The sequence below is a fragment of the Adiantum capillus-veneris genome, chromosome 4 (assembly GCF_014529385.1).
Source record: "Adiantum capillus-veneris isolate H3 chromosome 4, ASM1452938v2, whole genome shotgun sequence".
In the NCBI taxonomy this organism is placed as follows: Eukaryota; Viridiplantae; Streptophyta; class Polypodiopsida; order Polypodiales; family Pteridaceae; genus Adiantum; species Adiantum capillus-veneris.
Window position 1 is genome coordinate 85,730,131 of NC_140934.1, and position 20,464 is coordinate 85,750,594.

At 44.4% G+C, this 20,464-nt stretch overlaps 1 protein-coding gene across 3 annotated transcripts in view; it reads left to right on the forward strand.

Annotated features, from left to right (window-relative positions):
* The first annotated feature begins 353 nt into the window (after window positions 1–353).
* Window positions 354–20,464, forward strand: part of LOC147459538 (alcohol dehydrogenase class-3-like) — a 71,035-nt gene continuing 50,924 nt past the window's right edge. For all 3 annotated transcript variants that reach the window (XM_086510786.1, XM_086510787.1, XM_086510788.1), the window contains exon 1: window positions 354–611. In XM_086510786.1, coding sequence (XP_086366912.1) covers window positions 459–611 — 153 coding nt within the window. In that variant the 5' untranslated portion in view covers window positions 354–458. The remainder of the gene's footprint in view (window positions 612–20,464) is intronic.

A 20,464-nucleotide genomic window follows, 5' to 3' on the forward strand; every position in this document is an offset into this window, starting at 1 on the left:
GGAGACCCGTTCTTTAGTGCTTAGCATGTTATTTGTCACAAATTACCTCACAAAAAAAGACAATTATGTCTAAAAATAATGAAGCAATTTATCTCCAAAGCCTACATAACCAGCTCAAATTCTAGTTTTAGTATCTTGTATTGAAAGACAATCAATCTTCTTATGAAAAGCTAAATTTTTTTTATCTTTGGATAAATTTACTTTCACAACTAGGGGTATTTTGGGAAATTTGAAGGGCATTTTGGGAATTTATGACAACAAAATATGAGGGGTATATTGGGAATTTTTGATTGAAATTTGAAGGGTAATTTGGGAATTTCCACAAATTAGAGGGGTATTTTGGTAATTTTCCCTCGGACACTTCGTGAGGCTGTAAATAGCTCACTTCTACAAGCTCAGGAAGGTCGTGAGAAGCATGAGGGCTGCGAGACGCAAATTGGTCTCTGTAAGATACTCTCATGCAGCAGCAGCAGCTGCTGGCGCCTCCTCCCGCGCCTCCTCCTCCTCACTCGATTCGCAGGGGCAGAGTAACTCTTTTTTTCAAGCTGCCAGACTGGCCTTCCGAGCATTTTCGTGTTCTGCCACCCAAGGCAAAACCATCACCTGCAGAGGTGAGTTTCCCGTCCCTTTTTTCCTCCATTTAGCTTCATACTGTGCCTGCATCATCACACTGAAGATTTGTTAGCTGGTAATAACACACTTACACACACACACACACTTTTTGGTGAAAAAGTAATGTATCAATGATTAAAATGCAAGTTTACTGAGCTCAAGAGCGGATCACATCCTCAAAGTGGGTCTATCGAATGCTTTAGAAACAAGGCTTTTTGTTGATAAACTTGGTTTTATCCCCTCGAGGTGTTGATACGGGCGTCGATATCTGCATCGCAATCAAAATGTTGATATAGGCGTCGATATCTATCGACGCAGGTATCAATGCCTATATCGGCTGTGATATTGATGCTGCATTGCGATATATACTGACGCATATATCGATGCTTGCAGGTACAAAACTTTTGGGGTGTCAGGACCTCTTGGTCTTGCCACCCAATTCACCATTGTAAACAGATTTGAACTTTCAAAAATAATAAAATTTTGATCAACACCGACTTAGCTTGAAAACATTGAGATGACATGAAATTCGAAAAGAATTTGTATTTTATTGACATTGTTACAACTTACAAAGAAAGTCTAATGGAAATAAAGGCATAAAGCCACTAGAATGCTCAAGGTTGACAAATTGCTAAGTGTCTGCTCTCTTCAAAGAAGTTCAAATTGGATGCAAATGTAAAATAGTGGTGTAAGGATTTAGGGGTGAAAGGAGGAAACCAAAACTCCAGAATGTCTTTCTCATACAGGAGGAGGAAAAGCGAGGACAACTATAGGAGGACACCTGATGAATCGAGTCCATCGAGCATGTGCGAAATGAAAAAAATATTGTAGGCGCCAAAAGGTTGCTTGCCTACAGGGAAGTGAATTTGATACAACCGCCTTGTCAGGTGCAACACAATTGATTATGGTACAGATCTAGTTTTACACTTCCAAAATCCTTCACTTCTTTCCCTTGTGGTAGTCATTGCTTTTAACTTGAATGATGGTTCCTTTTGCCTTTCATTGGAGAGAGGGAATGAGAGAATGCAATAGAGATGTGTAGAGGAAGAAAGAAAGAGAGAGAAGAGAAGGAGCGACCCCCGATGGGATCCCAACGAACCCTTTCAAGCGCCCCACACACTGTTGCCGATGTGATATTTGCTTTAGATTGCGTAAATGGAATGTACACAGAATGCAATACCTCAAGTGCAGACTCTATTGACTCGAATGATGACTCTTGCCGCGGTAACTCTCAAGACGAGGCACCTCCGGGGCTGATTTGATGCACCTGTAGATCCTTCTTGATGTGGGATTGCAGATGGCCACCAAGGGCTGATTTGCACTCCCGATGTGCGAGGAATGAAGGGTTGAAAACGCATGTCTCGACGATGCCGATGACGGACAACAATAAAGCACTCGATGCCGGCGAGGGAATGGTCGAGGGGAGGCTCAATGGGCTGCTGAAATACCTGGTACGGGCAAGAGCTTGTAGATCTCCCACCCTCCCGCGACGGAAGGGCTGAAAACTGAAAACGCTGGCCTGATCTGCTGCTAATTGCAAGCGCTAGGGCTGAGAATGGATATTGCTGGCTGATTGCTTGCAAAAACGTTGGCTGAATCTGCCTTCTTCCAAAGCGCCAAGCTCTCCAATGTCTAGTGCTATCTACTATCTGTAGATCCTTCTTGATGTGGGATTGCGGATGGCCACCAAGGACTGATTTGCACTCCCGATGTGTGAGGGATAAAGGGCTGAAAACGCAGATCTCGACGATGCCAATGATAGACAACGATGGAGAACTCAATGCCGGCGAGGGAATGACCGAGGGGAGGCTCAATGGGCTGGCAAAATACCGGACTGCATCTGTTACGGGCAAGAGCTTGCAGATCTCCCACCCTCCCGCGACGGAAGGGCTGAAAACTGAAAACGCTGGCCTGATCTGCTGCCAATTGCAAGCGCTACGGCTGAGAATGGATATCACTGGCTGATCGCTGCAAAAATACTGGCTGAATCTGCCTTCTTCCAAAGTGCCAATCTCTCCAATGTCTAGCACTATCTGCAATCTGCCTAAAACGCTGGCTGCCTGGGTCCCTTTATAGGTAAGATTTGCAAGTTATAAACTTTATTAGGCTTAGGTATGGCAAACTATCCACCCACCCAACAAATAAATCAATAAATTGATTTATTAATAAGTTAGGCTAGGGGGTGTTAGTTTGGGTGGAACTGTTGCACATCTACCACCCGGGAATCTGATTGATGTGGGGAATGGCTTGCTGGATTCCTCTAACTTAGAACTATATGTACATCATGCCAGATGCCCACCGTAGTGTAGCAACATTTGTCAAAACGCTTGTACAAACCATTTGTGCAAGAGGGTTTCAAATTGGAAAATTGGCTCTAGAAGTCGATGAAGCATGTCCACATGGCACATAGAGCGTGACATGCCTAAAGGCAAAGTACAAGGCTGCCCGAAGGCATGGAGCCTATAAAGAGGTGAGGCACCAAAAAGTGAAAAAACTAAAACATAACGCCCGTAGGCTGGAACAACTATATAACTGAAAAAACTAGGGGAAAACCCCCGCCTAGGAACTAGGTGGAGAGCCAAGAGGAGAAGGTATCCATATATGTCTCTAAAAGATAGGTACCTCATAGTTGTCGAGTGAAGAGTCCTCCAAGTAAGTGGTAAGGGGGCAAGTATGCTACCCAAGATCGCAAGGCGAATAGGAAGAAACTGAACAAGCAAGGAGGAGGATGGGCGAGAAGAAGCACCAGTCGACACTTGCTGCAATACCACAAGCCGGAGACAGGCGGAGGTATGGAGAAAACTCTGGTGTCCTTCCCTTGTATTTCCTCTCATTTTCCCCATTTATGAGGTCGTGAGATGCTAGGGAGTGGGTCCGGCAGCTAGGATGAGACCCCATATAGGGAGCAAGGAGGGTATCTCTCCTAAACATTACAATTGAGCTGGGAGGGTGGTGCTCGTAGATCAGGCCAAGGCTGGCACGCACAGAGGTCCTCTTCCTAGCGTTTTTGCCTAGCTTCTCTAGCGTTTTATGATCAGCCCCAACGTTTTTGATGGGCAGCAGTGGCAGTGCATGGAGATCATCTTACGGTGCTGCTCAGGGAAACCTTACGTAGGCTTTATGATCATACAATGGCAGAGTTTCTCATCCGAGATCCATATCTAGGTCTAGCTAGGAGGAGATGCACCAGATCTATGCTCTTAGAGCATGTTCGAGGTGTTACCCATGTGGAGACCATGGCCTCGTGTGCAGGAGCGAATGGCAATAGCAGTCGCAATTGTTCGTACCTCGGGTCTATCCATTGGGGAATGTTGGTTCTATGCCAGACCACCCTTGGTCACTTGTATGAGCAGTTTGTTATCAACATGGAGAGCCTTTCCATCTCTCTCTCTCTCTCTCTCTCTCTCTCTCTCTCTCTCTCTCTCTCAAATGTCCTATCTCTTTCTACCTGAGTGTCTCTCTTCTCCACAGTTGCCTTGTTCATACATGTGGCATTGCAGGTGTCTCTTGTGTCCTTATCGGAGTTGAGCCAGTACTCTAGACTCTGCACCTTCTTCAGGAAGCATGCCAGAGAATGAGCCCTTTGCACATATTTAAAGACCCTTCGCCTATGAAAAGCAGTTTACATGAAAAGCCTTCAAACTCAAAAGCTTCTGGTCCAAAAGCAATGCCAAAAAGTTGCCAGCGTAAATCACGGAATTCCGTACAACTGCCATGTCAGCAATTAGCGCAAAACGCGGAAATCCGTACAATCTACCACGTCATCAGCCAACGAAAAATTCGGAGCGTCCGTCTAGCTACCACGTCGTCAGTTTTTGGGCAAGTCTTGGTGTGTGTGTGTGTGTGTGTGGTCTTGTTGGGTTAAAGGCCCAAATGGCCCCCATTGTGTATAGTTTTAAGGGTTATTAACCTTTGGCAAAGTTCACATTGAACTTGGCCACTAACTTCAAATTGGTCCGATACATTTTAATAAAGGTAATGTAAGTTAATTTTAACTCACTCACTTATTCCCCAAATTGTGTAGCGCTCCTGCTCTCTCTCCCTCTTCGTTCTGCTAGCGCCCATCTCTCTGCTTGCACTCGCCCCTCTCCAAGGTGCACACCCTGCACTTCTTCGCGTGCTCTTTCACTTGCACACACCGCTCCCAAACCTGCAAACACTGATTTTCAGCCAAGGAGGTCAACTTTCACACGAGATTTTGCAATTTCCTCGCCAAAGGACTTGTCCCCGGACACTAGAGAGCTCCCGGCAAGCCAAATTGACCTAAAACAGGTTGAAATTAGGTCAAAATTAGCAAATTACAGGTTATGACAGCAAAATACAGGTTTTGCAAATGATGTACTAAGATGTGGGAACATCTTTGCTAAGTCCCCGCTACCCGAAAACACTGAAATTGCCGAAAAACAGGTCCCAAAACAGGTGTTTCCAGCAAATTTCAGATTTACGCACGTTTTTGCAAGTGTTTTTATGGTGCGACTACATTGGGGAAAGTGCAAATTGATGCAATCTACGCACATTTGACAAGTTTTGGCTATGTATGACCATTTGTGGCTCAATTTCGTGCAATTTGATGCTACAAATTGGGGCTTTTGCTCATACATGTTTCTAAAGGCTATGTATTAGTTTTATGTATGTTCTGTGAGGTTAAAAACAACAAAAATTGTTGTTTTTGAGCACAAATTCGCTCGTTGAAATTTCCTGCGCATAAATTTCAAAAATTGTTTTTTGTGCCTAAATCAACATATTTTGTCCCAAATTGCTCTTGTGACCATTTGGAGCTGTAGTGCACACCTTTGTGAGGCTATACTCCGGTTTTTGTGCATTTTGCCCAAAAATTCAGCGTATTAGCCCTCTTATTCGTGCACTTATGACCTCATCTTCTTCGGATGTGAAGAATCTCTTCGAGATTAGGAGGTTCGATGGAACAGGTTTCGGTCTTTGGAAAGACAGAATCCTGGGAATCCTATTTCTTAAGGATTGTGAAGGGGCACTTGAACAGGTAAAGCCACAGAATATGACGGATGAAGCATGGGTTAGCTTGAACAGGAAGGTTGTTACATATATTAAAATGGCCATGACCGATGAGACAGTCATTGATGTGAAGGTCTCATAAGTGCTTTTGATGTGTGGGAGAAGTTAAAGGGAATGTATGAGAATACAACGCCTGTCAACCAAGTGCATTTGATGCGAAAACTTGTTGGCATGCAACTAGATGAGTCCAAGAGCGTTGTAGAGCACTTGTTGTTGTTCGCAGGAACTTTGTCGTAGTTTACAGGATTCAAACTTGCCCCCTTTTGATGATAAGCTGAAAGCTATCTTCTTGCTTATGACCTTACCTAAGTCATGGGAAACATTGGTGGTTTCATTGTCTAAGAACCCCAATTTGACCTTTGATGGTGTTAGGGGTTCTATCTTAAATGAGGAAATCAGGAGGAAAGCAAGTGGAGAGGGAGGCAGCTTTGCCAACATGGTTAGAGGCAGGACAGAAAAGAAGAATGTATATGCACAACGGAGTAAGAGTAAGAGTAAGGAAAGGGGATATGCGAGCAAAGGCAAGGGTGATGTGACTTGCTATCAGTGTGGCAGGAAAGGTCACAAGAAACCCGATTGCAGGTACTATAAAGCCGAGTTAGAACGGAAAAAGAACGGCGGAGACAAAAAGAAAGAGAAGAAGGAAGTCAAGACAGATGCACAGGATATAGCTCAAAGGACAAAGAGAAGGCCAATGTGGCCTCTAGTGTTGTGATTGAGGAGCTGTCAGATGTAGAGGACATCTTGTGTGCCACTTTGTCAGATGATGATGCTTATGACCTTGATGCCTCTCTTAATGTTCATTCACAGGACATGCAGATCTTATTGATGCTTTGTTGACTGTCAATGATGCATTATCCCAGACTTGGATAGTTGATTCCGGTGCTTCATTTCATGTGACTGCTATCAAAGAGTGTTTCTCTACTTTTGATGCAGGCAAGCATGGCCATGTATACCTTGGAAACAATCATGCATGTTCCATTGAGGGTATTGACACTGTGCATCTCTCCATAGATGGCACAAATGAGCTTGTCTTGCATGATGTTAGATATGTGCTGGGAATCAAGAAGAGTATGCTTTTTGTTGGTATATACATGGTTACAGCATCTTGTTTGAGAGAGAATCATGGAAAATGACTAAAGGCTCAAGGCTGATTGTAAAGGGCACAAAGAAAGGGACACTTTACTGCATGCATGGAAAGGCTGTGTTGGGCAAGTTTATTGCATTGGCTGAAATTAACTCACATGGAGTTGTGGCACAAGAGGCTTGGCCATATGAGCCAAAAGGGCCTTTCTAAACTTTGTACTTTGAACAAGCTTGATGCTAAAGGCACAAAGCTTGACTTTTGTAATGAATGTCAATATGGCAAGCAAGTAAAGCGTTCTTATTACTTCGGTGTCTCTCGTAAATCTTGTGTGCTTGATCTTGTACATTCTGATGTATGTAGCATGCCTACTAAGTCTATGGGAGGTACATGCTATTTTGTCTCCTTTGTTGATGATCATTCTAGGAAAATTTGGGTTTATTTGCTTAAATCTAAGGATGAAGCCTTTGCTGCGTTTAAGAGATTTCACGCATTTGTGACCACTCAAACAGGTTGAAAGCTAAAATGCTTGCGTACGGACAATGGGAGGGAGTTCACAAGTGCTGAATTTAACAAATTTTGTGAAAATTTGGCCATTAAGAGGGAGCTTACTCTGCCATACAACCCCTCTTCTAATGGTGTGGCTGAAAGATTCAATAGGACACTTTGTGAGAGGGTGAGATGCATGCTGTCCACAGCTAATCTCTCTCATGGATTCTAGTGAGAAGCTTTCAAAACTGTAATGCATATATGCAATCGATCCCCTCACATGTCTTTGAAAGGTGACATCTCTGAAGAGGTTTGGTCTGGCAAGCCTGCTTCATATGATCACTTACGCATTTTTGGTTGCGAGGCTTTTGTGCATGTTAGACGTGAGTTGAGGAGTAAACTAGATGCCAAGTTCATTAAAGGCCTTTGCATGGGATACGGTGAAGAAGGCAAAATGGGTTACAGGATTTGGTTACCTCAGCTCAAAAGGGTTGTACGCAGCCGGGATGTTGTTTTTAATGAGGCAAGGCTGCTTCAAAACAATTGTGCCTCAAAACATGACCATAAAAGGGTGAAATTTCAGCATGACCAGCCACCTGTTAGGCCTATTTTTGACCCTCAGGATGTACCACATATGGCTGAAAATATAGATGATCCAATGGTGTTTGAGCCGGATGATGTTGGACAGCAAATTGAGGCCCTGAAGGGCATTTGCAGCCACGAAACATTGCTGAAATTGGTGCTGAAAATGATGTACAGCAGCCCATTGTTGATGATTTTATCATGCCACCTGATGCAAACCCATTGCCGGATAATGTGGATCATTGGGTGAGGCGGTCTACTCGTCAAAGACGGCGTGTGAGCAGATATGACCCCTCTTTGTATTACATTATGTTGACAGATGAGGGAGAGCCTCTTACGTATAAAGAGGCAAAGACATGTGAGCACAACGACAAGTGGGAGCTTGCTATGCAGGAAGAGATTAAAGCTTTGCATGCTAATCATACTTGGGATTTGGTGGAATTACCCAAAGGAAGGAAAGTGTCACGTTACACATCCGACCCTACGTGTCCGTGGACATAATAGGGTTTCCGTCAGTCCAGTCAGTCTAGATCAGGAAGTGATCTAGCACTTTTGTGAGTCTATTCGTAGACCGTGCATGCCCAGTTACTTAGTGTAGATGCATATCCTCTGGTTGCACACAGCATGATCATAAGCATTCCCATAAGAATCCATCAGAATCCTTCAGGGGAATTTTTCAATGCATTTAGCCTATTTTACCTATTTTTGACATTTTTCACTTATTAATTTAAGTGACTTTCCAACAAAAGAGGTAGGGCAATTTGGGTAACCAAAGTTAGCACTAAATGGCAGAAGAGGCAACAGGAGCCGAGCTCAGCAGGCAACTTCTCCAACAAGACCTTGGTGGATTCCCGCCAAGCAAGACCCATCACTAGCGTTTTCTCCATCTGCAGATCCTTGCTGCAACACTACCACAGCCTGGCGTTTTTGCATCAGGGCACCCTGCCAAGGAACCCCATCCTCTAGCGTTTTTGTAGAGAAGCCAGCAGCTAGTGTTTTGCATCCTTGGCGTTTTGCATGACCCAGCGTTAGCAGTTTGCAACGTTTTTAGCCACAGCAGCCTAGCGTTTTCAGCCATGAAGAGTCAGCAAGATTCAGCCCTCGAAGAGTAGCAGATTCAGCCCCGGTAAGACCATCAGTTTTCAGCCTTGAAGATCATCAGTTTTCAGCCCTAAACCTGCAGAATTTCAGCGACAAAGACCCACAGAAAAAGCCCCAAAAATCAGTGTTTTTGGACCCGCAGCAGATTTCAGCCCATAGCGTTTTTGGACAGCAGTAGGAAGATTGCAGATTTCAGCCATTAGGTCGACTTCGTCATCTCCGTCGTCATCATCGACATAGCCTAGACTTGCATCAGTCACATGCATTCCATTTGTACCAGATTGTGCAATCATAAGTAGACCTCTCTCGCTGACGAGAGTGGGGCCTTTGGAGGAGGGTTTACAACGTCTCTGGTGTCGTATCTCTCTTCTCTCTCTATCTCTCAGTCTCATACACTTGCACGCACAGTGTCCATTCACTTGGTGATCATAGCATTCTCTCATTAAGAACGGAAAGGTTCTCCCTTCCATAAGAACAAAAGGAACCTTGAGCACAGTTCGGAACACTCATCTTGAGAAAGAGCAACATTCATTCCGCTGCACCTTACATTGGTACCAGAGCTTTGGCAGTGTTTTGTATCACTCAAGGAAAGAACCACAAGAATCACAAGAATTTTTTTGCTTGTTGCGGTCGCACGAACCCAAGTTCGCTTCGGCATGTCAATTCCTAATCGTGTTTTTGAAGAGTGACAGGAATACAAAGAAAGAAGAGCTTGTCCAGCCTCCCCTTGTGTCTCTTTTCACTCATTGAGAGCGGACCGTGCACTTAGCGGCTGGCCAATCGATGTGAGGTGGGAAAAAGCAACCTTGGTGTGAGCGCAAGGCCGCCAAGGGGTGCGCCCGCGGAAAGGAGTAGAACTCGGGTGCAGAGAAGATCCTTCTCAAACACGGTTTGCAAGCGAAAGCAAACTTCAATAACCTCAAGACCCTCAAGAACCCAAGACCCGCAAGAACCCAAGTTCCTCGTGAACTTAAGAACCCAAGACCACAAGAATCCACGACTTCAGAATGGTCATCACTCGAAGCGGAATGGATACTTCGCTTGGAGGTGACGAGCATGAGAGAGGCAAAGAAGAATTTCCCCACCAGGAGGTTTTTCCGACCCTCCTCCTTCCCCATCTACGTCAAGAATTGCACTAACTCCTATGGAGGCTTTAGACATGATGTTTATGGAAAGGAAGTTAGAACGCGAAGCAAGATATGCAGAAAGAATGGCAGAAATGGAACGCAGACACGCAGAAAGAAGAGCAGAACGAGAAGCAGAAAGAGAAGCAGCAAGGAAGGAAGCCAAAGCAATACAGGAATAGAGCGACCGACAAAACAAAGAGTTCTGGCGACTCTATTCTCAAGTTCAAGCACAGATACGAGAGATTTGGGGAAAGGAGACTCTCTCAGTCTCTTCTTCTCCCAAGCATGACACACAGGATTTGCATGATTATGAGAAGCATGATGCATTGAATGACAATGATTTGCTTGATGATTTGATTGACAATGATGAGCATGATGATTTGGATGATAAAGACAAGCATGATGATTTGCATGATCAAGATGTGATTTCTCACAAGCATGATGATTTGCATGATCAAGATGTGATTTCTCACACGCATGATGAGTTGCATGAAGATGATGGGAATGATGAATTGCATGAAGATGATGGGATTGTTCACAAGGATGATGTGTTAGTGGATGCTTTTTCTAGCGAAGCTAACCTCGTTGTAGCTTCGATCAATCTCGAAGAACCGATCTTGGCTTTCAAGTCGAGGTCCAAAGAACCCCCACAGGACAATTGGATCATTCAAGAAGAACCGATCTTGGCTCTCGAGCCTAGGTCCAAAGAACCCTCCCAGGAAGTATTATGTGTTCGCATGATTGATACGCACTCATTGTTCGAGTGTTTCATTCGTGATCGTTTCCTGTATTTTAGTCAGTGTCTTTATAGGATCCCTTTTCCTAGGCATGACATATTGTACGTTGAGCACGTTTCACTCATGAATGAGCACGAATGTATGTGAATTGTTCATGAAAAGATGTATGTAAGGAAGTCACGTTCCATGTCTCTTCCTTGGCATGACACATTCGTAGAACGAGCACATGACAGTATGAGCACCAAGCATGGGCATTTCCGTTGTGAATTGCCACAGTTGATTGCTCTAGATCATAAGAGAGAGATTCGATCTCATTGTTTGCGTGTATGTGGTGAACGGTTTGTCACTCCGTCTCTATGTTCATCTACATTGCATACACAGTCTTTAGCGAAGACAAGATTTTTTCCAGTCACTTTACATGGAACGGGTATGTTCATGTTTTTGAGTTGGAAGTGGATTCAAGAATTTTCAGCCATGGAGATTCTTGAAGGAGAAAGAAGCATGACTCTAGATGAAGTTGAAGCATCGAAGGAGCCACAGAAGACTGTGTCGATTTCGGCGCGGCCCAAAGAAGCAAGCGTTGCAAACCTTTATGAAGTTCAAGTACCGCACGACTGACACAGCCGAGTGGGCCGGCAGAGTCCCTTCCAGGATTCCGGATGTTATTGGCGATCTTCCTCGACGCCATACAGTTCGGTACCAGTACCTCACTTTGCAAAGGAGGGGATGTCACGTGACACATCTGACCCTATGGTGCGTAGACAAGCTACACCATAACATGGTTTCCGTCAGTCCAGCTAGTCTAGATTAGGAAGTGATCTAGCACTTTTGTGAGTCTATTCGTAGACCATGCATGCCCAGTCACTTAGTGTAGATACATATCCTCTGGTTGCACACAACATGATCATAAGCAATTTAGGTAAGAAGATATATAAGCAAACCAAAGTTAGCACTAAATGGCAGAAGAGGCAACAGGAGCCAAGCTCAGTAGACAACTTCTCCAACAAGACCTTGGTGGATTCCCGCCAAGCAAGACCCATCACTAGCGTTTTCTCCATCAGCAGATCCTTGCCGCAACCCTACCACAGCCTGGTGTTTTTGCATCAGGGCACCCTGCCAAGGAACCCCATCCTCTAGCGTTTTTGTAGAGAAGCCAACAGCTAGCGTTTTTGCATCCCTGGCGTTTTGCATGACCCAGCATCAGCAGTTTGCAACGTTTTCAGCCACAACAGCCTAGCGTTTTCAGCCATGAAGAGTCAGCAAGATTCAGCCCTCTAAGAGTAGCAGATTCAGCCCCAGTAAGACCATCAGTTTTCAGCCTTGAAGATCATCAGTTTTCAGCCTTGAAGATCATCAGTTTTCAGCCCTAAACCTGCAGAATTTCAGCGACAAAGACCCACAGAAAAAGCCCCAAAAATCAGCGTTTTTGGACCCGCAGCAGATTTCAGCCCATAGCGTTTTTGGACAGCAGTAGGAAGATTGCAGATTTCAGCCATTAGGTCGACTTCGTCATCTCCGTCGTCATCATCGACATAGCCTAGACTTGCATCAATCACATGCATTCCATTTGTACCAGATTGTGCAATCATAAGTAGACCACTCTCGCCGACGAGAGTGGGGCCTTTGGAGGAGGGTTTACAACGTCTCTGGTGTCGTATCTCTCTTCTCTCTCTATCTCTCAGTCTCATACACTTGCACGCACAGTGTCCATTCACTTTGTTTGTGATCATAGCATTCTCTCATTAAGAACGGAAGGCTCTCCCTTCCATAAGAACAAAAGGAACCTTGAGCACAGTTCGGAACTCTCATCTTGAGAAAGAACAACATTCATTCCGCTGCATCTTATAGAAAGCTATTCCTAACAAATGGGTGTATAAAATCAAGACTGTTGATGCAAAACCCAAGTATAAGGCAAGGCTAGTTGCAAAGGGATATGTTCAAACAAAGGGCTTAGACTTTCAGGAAGTGTTCTCTCCTGTGTGAAGATGACCACTTTGCGTGTATTGTTTGCCATAGTGGCTGCTCTTGATTTGGAAATGGACCAAATGGATGTACATACCGCTTTCTTGCATGGTGATGTGGAAGAAGAGCTTTACATGAAGCAACCCGAGGGTTTTGTTATTCCTGGCAAGGAACATTTGGTATGTATGCTCAATAGAAGCTTGTATGGGCTGAAACAATCATGTAGACAGTGGTACAAGAAGTTTGATCGCTTCATGCTTAAACATGGTTACAAAAGAAGCCATACAGACCATTGTTTGTATACCAACGTGATGAGGATGACAGCCCTATCATTCTTGTGCTCTATGTTGATGATATGTTGATAGCTGCAAAGAAAAGCACTGTTGATGCTCTTAAAGGGCAGCTGAAATCTGCATTTTCAATGAAAGACCTTGGGGCAGCTAAACATATACTTGGGAGTGCGTGTTAGAAGGCAAAGAGACCAGCGCCTATTGTACTTGTCGCAAGAAAAGTACATTGAAAAGGTGCTGGACAGATTTAACATGGTTGAAGCAAAGCCTCTTGGCGTGCCATTACAGCCATATGTCAAGATCTCCAAGGATGATTGTCACAAGTCAAAGGAAGAAGCCAATGACATGCAAAGTGTGCCTTATGCTTCAGCTTGTGGTTCACTTATGGATGCTATGGTTGCTACTAGGCCTGACATAGCCCATGCAGTGGGAGTTGTGAGCCGGTTTATGGCTAATCCAGGCAGGTTGCATTGGGATGCAGTGAAGTCCATTATGAGGTACTTGAAAGGGACTAAAAATAAATGCCTCTGCTATGGTAAAGGACCATTGGAGTTGAAGGGATTTTGTGACTCTGACATGGCTGGTGATGTGGATACACGGAAATCCACAAGTGGCTATGTGTTTACTCTTGCGGGAGGTGCTGTTTCATGGTGTTCTAGATTGCAAAAGATCGTTGCATTGTCTACTACAGAGGTTCAGCCACTGAGGCTTCTAAAGAAGTTATTTGGTTAGCACGCCTATGCAGTGAGTTTGCTTTGCCTGCCAAGGCACCTATTGTTTCTAAATTGGCTTAATCTTACAGAAAAATAATTCTAAATGAATTATTGGATTTATAAGTGAGAGGGTTTTCTCGCTTGGAACACCAAGGAAAAATAATTCTAAATGAATTATTGGAATTTTAAGTGAGAGGGCTTTTCTCACTGGAGACGTCCGAGTACAGAGTATTCCTAGTGCGTCATTCAAAGTAATGACGGGAGCACTGGGAACGGGAATATTTGTAAGGCCACCAGGAACGGGTACTTCTGATGCGTCACATCGGATGGGTGACAGGGAGCATTGGAAAGAAGTATCCGACCATCCGGGAACGGACATCTCTGATGCGTCATAGGATGGTGGCATAGAGCATCGTGAAGGAGATTGTACCGTAAGTTCGGTAGGAAAGGACTAGGTGATGGGTATTTCTGATGCGTCACAAGGTGGGTGACGGGTGCATCGGAAAGGGAATATCCATAGTCGGGAGGAAATTCCGAACTGTGTTAGAATTGTGCACAAGGAAAAAGCAAGCACTTGAATGAAGATGGGTTCAAAGGAAACTTTGAGGAAAAACAGATGCTTTTTGAGAAAGCGGGATTGCTTTTCGGGAAAGCAGATGCTTTCCCGCGAGGAAGTCTATGTCTGCATTGCAACTGTGCATGTGATTGTATCCAGGGATGCCTTGGAAGTGCTGTGAAAGCATTGTTTTTAACTTATAAGGTTTTATTGAGTTTTTGGGCAGGTTCAGACTATTTTTAAAATATGCCGGCCGCCCACATAATAAGTGGGTAGCCATTTGATAAATAAGGCAAGAGATCAGCCAACGTTTTCTCTCTCTTTTTCTGGCAGAACAACGAAAAAAAAAAGAAAAAAAAAAGAAGAAAAAGCCGCGATCTCTAAGCGAGCAGCTATTCGTGCCCGTGGCTAGGAGCTATAAAAGCATCACATGCCCTCACTCAGAGGGGAGGATCAGTTTTTGCAAGAAGGAGATGCTGCTACAGAGTTCACCCGCAAAGAAGACGTATGTCGGTGATACCCATGGCTGCTCCAAGTGTACCAGATGTCGCCAAGACTCAATGCGCGAGTTCCGTCGCGAAGAAGTGCCTGCGGAGCGTGTTTCCATCGCGACAAGCTGCTGTTTTTCTCTGTTTTCATCCCATAAACGTCGTAGACGGGGCTGATTTACGAGAAGGAACGCGAGAACACACCTCTTTTGTGTGTAGGATTGGAAGAGAGGATTTTCTATGCAGAGATCTCTTCCGAGGAATTGCTTTTTCGAGAACCGAGTTGCGCTACAAGCATCGCGACTTTGAAGGTACGATTTTTATGTTATGATCTCTAAGTATTTGATTGCAGGTGTACCTCCTCTTCGTGAGGGAGTAGGAGCAGAGGAAGGCATGAGCCTTTGTAGGATAAAAGCGCTCTGAGGAACTAGAGCCAGATCAGCCCAAGGGTTTCGTACCCAAGTTTGGGAAGCAGATCCACGGATTGAAGAGAGGTAGACTCTCGAGATGTGATCCGGAAGTTGAAATTCTTAAGGGAAGGACTTCGTGTCCAAGAAAGCGGAGTTATTCTGCAGGAACAGGACTCTGGAAACAGAGTCGGAAAAGAGTTGCAGGGATGCCATGCCCCGAGTCTGGAAGGTGTGATCCAGAGGCGAGAACCTTGGTTCTCAAGGATTTGGAATAAGGAACGAAAGTTCCTTGGAATAGGATTTTGCCCTAGGAATCGGAAGCCGAGGCTTCCGGGAACCATCAAGTCTTATTCTAGAACGAACGTGGTAATACGTTCGGTTCAAGTGCTTGTATAGACTTCTCCTCAGTAATAAAGATACTATTACGGGGGGGGACCAGCCCATCTTCTGGTCCCAGTACCGTGTCAATCTTCTCACTCTCTATCTCTCTCTCCATCTATTTCTCTCTATATCCTTTGGCTTCAGTACTGAGTGATAAAGTCTATTTATCCGAATGTATTTTATATTGTTATGCACTCCCGTTTGTGACACCTATGCTTGGTTGTGATAGCCAAAGTGCCATATGTCTGGCAAAGAATGCCATGTTTCATGCACGCACAAAGCATATTGATGTGCGGTATCACTTCATACGAGAAGTGCTTGAGGATGGCCTTATTACATTGGTTAAGATCCATACATCACAAAATCCAGCAATTGCTCTCACTAAGTGCTTATCCAAAGCACAACATCATCTATGCATAGAGATGGTGGGAGTCACGTAGCTTAAAGGCGCCATTTATGCCTTTAAGTGGGAGGTTGTTGGGTTAAAGGCCCAAATGCCCCATTGTGTATAGTTTTAAAGGTTATTAACCTTTGTGAACTTGGCCATTAACTTTAAATTGGTCCTATACATTTTAATAAAGGTAATGTGAGTTAATTTTAACTCACTCACTTATTCCCCAAATCGTGTAGTGCTCCTGCTCTCTCTCCCTCTTCGTTCTGCTAGCGCCCATCTCTCTGCTTGCACTCGCCCCTCTCCAAGGTGCACACCCTACACTTCTTCACGTGCTCTTTCACTTGCACACACCGCTCCACGCTCATCAGGTCCTGCTTTATTTTAATTCCTTTATGTCACTGGGGCCCCATCGGACGGGGTCCCCATAAGTTGGTAGGACTTCTTTTACTGTTACTTGTTCTTTTTAGGGTTTAGGTCCCTCGGTCGTAATCTGAAGGTTGGCTCTGCTCTTTACACGTTAGCAATTTGTGACACTGACCAAACTTTTAAGCACTTCAAACAACTAAACTGAAAGAGAGAGACTTCACACGAGACACAGAGTGGGGTAGTTCGACTTCAGAGTACATTGGTCCCAAACTGTGGCCCCCTTTCTTTATTTCTTTATATTGCTTCAGCGAGGTACAACACCCGTGGCTCTGCTCTGCATCTGCCGCGGGTAGAATGCCAGAGAGAGCCCACAACACATATTTAAAGATCCTTGGCCTGTAGAAAAGCATCTCACTTGAAAACCATCACTTCTAAAAGCTGCTACCAAGTCATCTTTCCTCAGAGCCAAATGCGGGCATCTATACAACGGCCACATCATCAGCTCTTCTATGCAAATCTTCAGTGTGTGCTTTATTTTTAGGCCCCATCGAACCGTTCCAAAAGTTGTTTGGGGTTAGGATTCTTAATCCTGACCCATCTTTAAGTTTGCGCCGCTCGGAAAGAGTCTGTAAGTTGGTAGATCCTTCTTCTTCTGCTGCTTCTGCTAGGGTTTAGGCCCCTCAGCTAGAATCTGCAAGTTGGCTAGGGTTAGGAGGGAGTCCTAACCCTCTAGGTCTTCAGTGGCCTGACACATCAGCAGTTTGTGACACTCCCCCTTCTTGAAAGAAGAGTAACCCCCTGCCATTATATTTGCAACTCAAGTTAGTTAAAAAATATTCGAGGGTCAATTCCGAGGGTCATTCTGTTTTCTCATTCCATGACGGAGCTCTTGATGTTCTGGCGTAGAAAAATTAGCCATCCCACCCAGACCGTGTTGGTTTTTAGAGGGGTGTCTCGATGCACTAGAGTTAGATACCCAAGCAATCTCACCCCAATTAGGAATATTCAATGGTTGGCACATCACCATGCAACACAGATGCCTACATATGCATGTTACAAGACATAACGAACAACATCGCTAAGCACTCCTCCTAGACAGCCCAGATAGACAATCTGGGCATGAAGGTACTCAATAACCACCTCCTCACTCCCCCCACAAATAACCTAAAAGGTCTAGGACATGAGCTTAGAGGATTGATACAACCAAACGCTCCCCAAACCGTAGCCTACATCGCTTGGAGGCTCCAAAATACAACTAAACACTCTTCAGACCAACAACATGCGTCGTTCAAAGGTTTCCATCTTACAACTAAACGTTCCCCAGACCACCGCCCTGCGTCATTCAAGTTCAAAACAGATAAAATCCATTTCAAACAAATTTCAAACAGTATTTACAAACAATTTCTTAAGCAAAATTTCAAACACATGGTTCTCGTTGGGATGTCTAGCTCCATGCTTCCAAATGCTTATTCATCGCTCCTAAAACCTGTTATCTGCACACAAATAATAGGAGCTTCCAAAAACATTAATTTTTACACATGTTGATTTTTATTTTTTTTTGCAGAAACCCTAATTTGCTGCTGAAAACCCTAATTTTCTAAAATTGTTGAAATCAAAATTTGTTCGCGTCAATGCGTAGGGCTCGTTGAGAGGATCAACTTTGACTTTTGTTGCATATCCAAATTGTCAACCGTTGAAGAGGTTTTTAGAGACCTCTACATAACAGAAAAGCATCCAAAAACATGTTATTTAGGGCAAAAACAAATTCCTCCTTCATCTTTGCCTCGTCTTGTTGTTTTTATCTGCCATCTGTAGGTTCACGTGGGTCCGGTTTTTTCTCAAGAAAGGGAAAAAAAGATTTTGTAGATTTTGGAAGCGCCATTTTGCTATGTCTGCTCTTGAAAGGATTGGTATGCTTTTAGAAAAAAAGCACATGCCTGAATCTCTGATACCACTCTAACAAGACGGCACCATGTGCCAACGAAAAAGAACAGATTGAATTGACTTTTAAGCACTTCAAACAAATGAACTAAAAGAGAGACTTCACACGAGACACGGAGGGTCGTAGTTCCACCCCAAGAGTGCACTGGCCCCAAACTGTGGTGTCCCTTTTGGTATTTCTGTATATTGTTTCAACGAGGTACAACACCCATGGCTCTGCCCTACATCTCCCGCGGGTAGAATACCAAAGAGAGAGCCCACAACACATATTTAAGACCCTTGGCCTACACAAAAGCATCTCACTTGAAAAGCATCACCTCTAAAAGCTACCAGGCCAAAAGCAAGCACCCCGTACATTGTTGCCACGTCATCTTCCCTCAACGCAAAACACGGGGGTCCGTACAACTGCCACGAGATCAGGTCTTCTATACAAATCTTTAGTGTGTACGCTTTATTTTTATGCCCCATCAGACAGTTCCATAAGTTGTTGGGGGTTAGGAATTTTAATCCTAACTCAAGAGTCTGTAAGTTGGTAAATCCTTCTTCTTCTTCTTCTTCTTCTTCTTCTAGGGTTTAGGCCCCTCGGTCCGAATTTGCACGTTGGCTAGGGTTAGGCTCAAGGAGTCTGTCACAAAGTGATGACGTGGCTACCGATAGCAAAAACCCTAATTTCTGTCAGAAACCCTATTTTGTAGAAACCCTAATTTCTGGAAACCCTAATCCTAATTGCTGACTGAAACCCTAATGTGACCCTTAACAGGCGGCTGAAAATGCCACGTGGCTAGCGTACGGATTTCCGAATTTTGCGGAATTGAAAAGCAGCCCCATGGGCGACGCAATTTGGCCAAGAGAGAGAAAATTAACTGCTTTATTTTTTACTCTCTTGAGAGAGAGAGAGAGGGAAACTTTGCTTTTATTTTTGAAAGCTTTTGGGGCTCTGCTTTTGGGCATCCCTTCTAATCTTTAAATACGCGGTGAGGGGCTCACTTTGCAGAGCATCTGGACACAGAGTCTGAGAGTGAAACCCTAACCGCTCTTTGTACTTTGACATTGATTTAATACATAAAGAAATACCGAGAGGGGCACCAATATTTGGAGCCAATATCTCTAGGCACGAAACTCCGCCGGGCCAATGCAAATCTATTGTGATCTGTGAATTGTTTTGAAGTGGTTATTTGGTGCTGTCGTGATTGATTCTGGACTTGGAGTGTCCAAGTCTGTTATAGTGGTATCAAAGCACGGCCGATTTCTCTTCTACGGGAAATCCGATCCCCAATTTTTTTTTCCGCGGCACCTATGGCTTCACGCAAGGATCAGTCGACTCCCTCTGTATCTGGAAATGCGAGCAGGGATTACAATGAAGATTCCGGCAGAGAGTATGGCTCGCCTCGGGCTCTGATACCACTGTAACAGACTTGGACACTCCAAGTCAAGAATCAATCGCGACAGCACCAAATAACCACTTCAAAACAATTCATAGATCACAATAGATTTGCACTGGCCCGACAGAGTTCCGTGCCTAGAGATATTGGCCCCAAAGATTGGCGCCCCTTTCGGTATTTCTTTATGTATTAAATCAATGTCAAAGTACAAAGAGCGGTTAGGGTTTCACTCTCAGACTCTGCGAGATTTGGATACGGCTTTTGCCAAGGTTCGCGAGACTTTGCAGAAGTCTCAAGAACGACAGAAAAAGGCAGCGGATCGCCATCGCCGCGACTTGAAATTGAAGGAGGATGATTGGGTGCTCTTACGTTTTAAGAAGGCACGCCTAAGAAAGAAAAAAGGAAAGGAGATGCTTTTTCCAAAGCTCAGTATGCGATACTACGGACCTTTCCAAATCACTGAAAAGATAAATGATGTCTCCTTTCGATTGAAACTACCAGATACTTGGAGGATTCACAATGCATTCCATGTGAGTCTCTTGAAACCTTTTAAGGGTGATGTGCCTTATGATGGGGAGCCTGATGAGCAACCCGAAGTGGAAGAAAATGAGATCCTTGTTCCTGAACAGATTTTGGCACATAAGGATACGAAGAATAAAGGTAAAGTCCAAAGGCAGTTCTTGGTTAAGTTCAAGAACTATCCTGCATTGGATGCGCAGTGGATGGAGGAGGAGGACCTAGCAGATACTCCTTAGATTGTGAAACTTTACCTCGATGCTTTTGGTTTAGCATAGTCTACTCCAAACGGAACCCAGAAT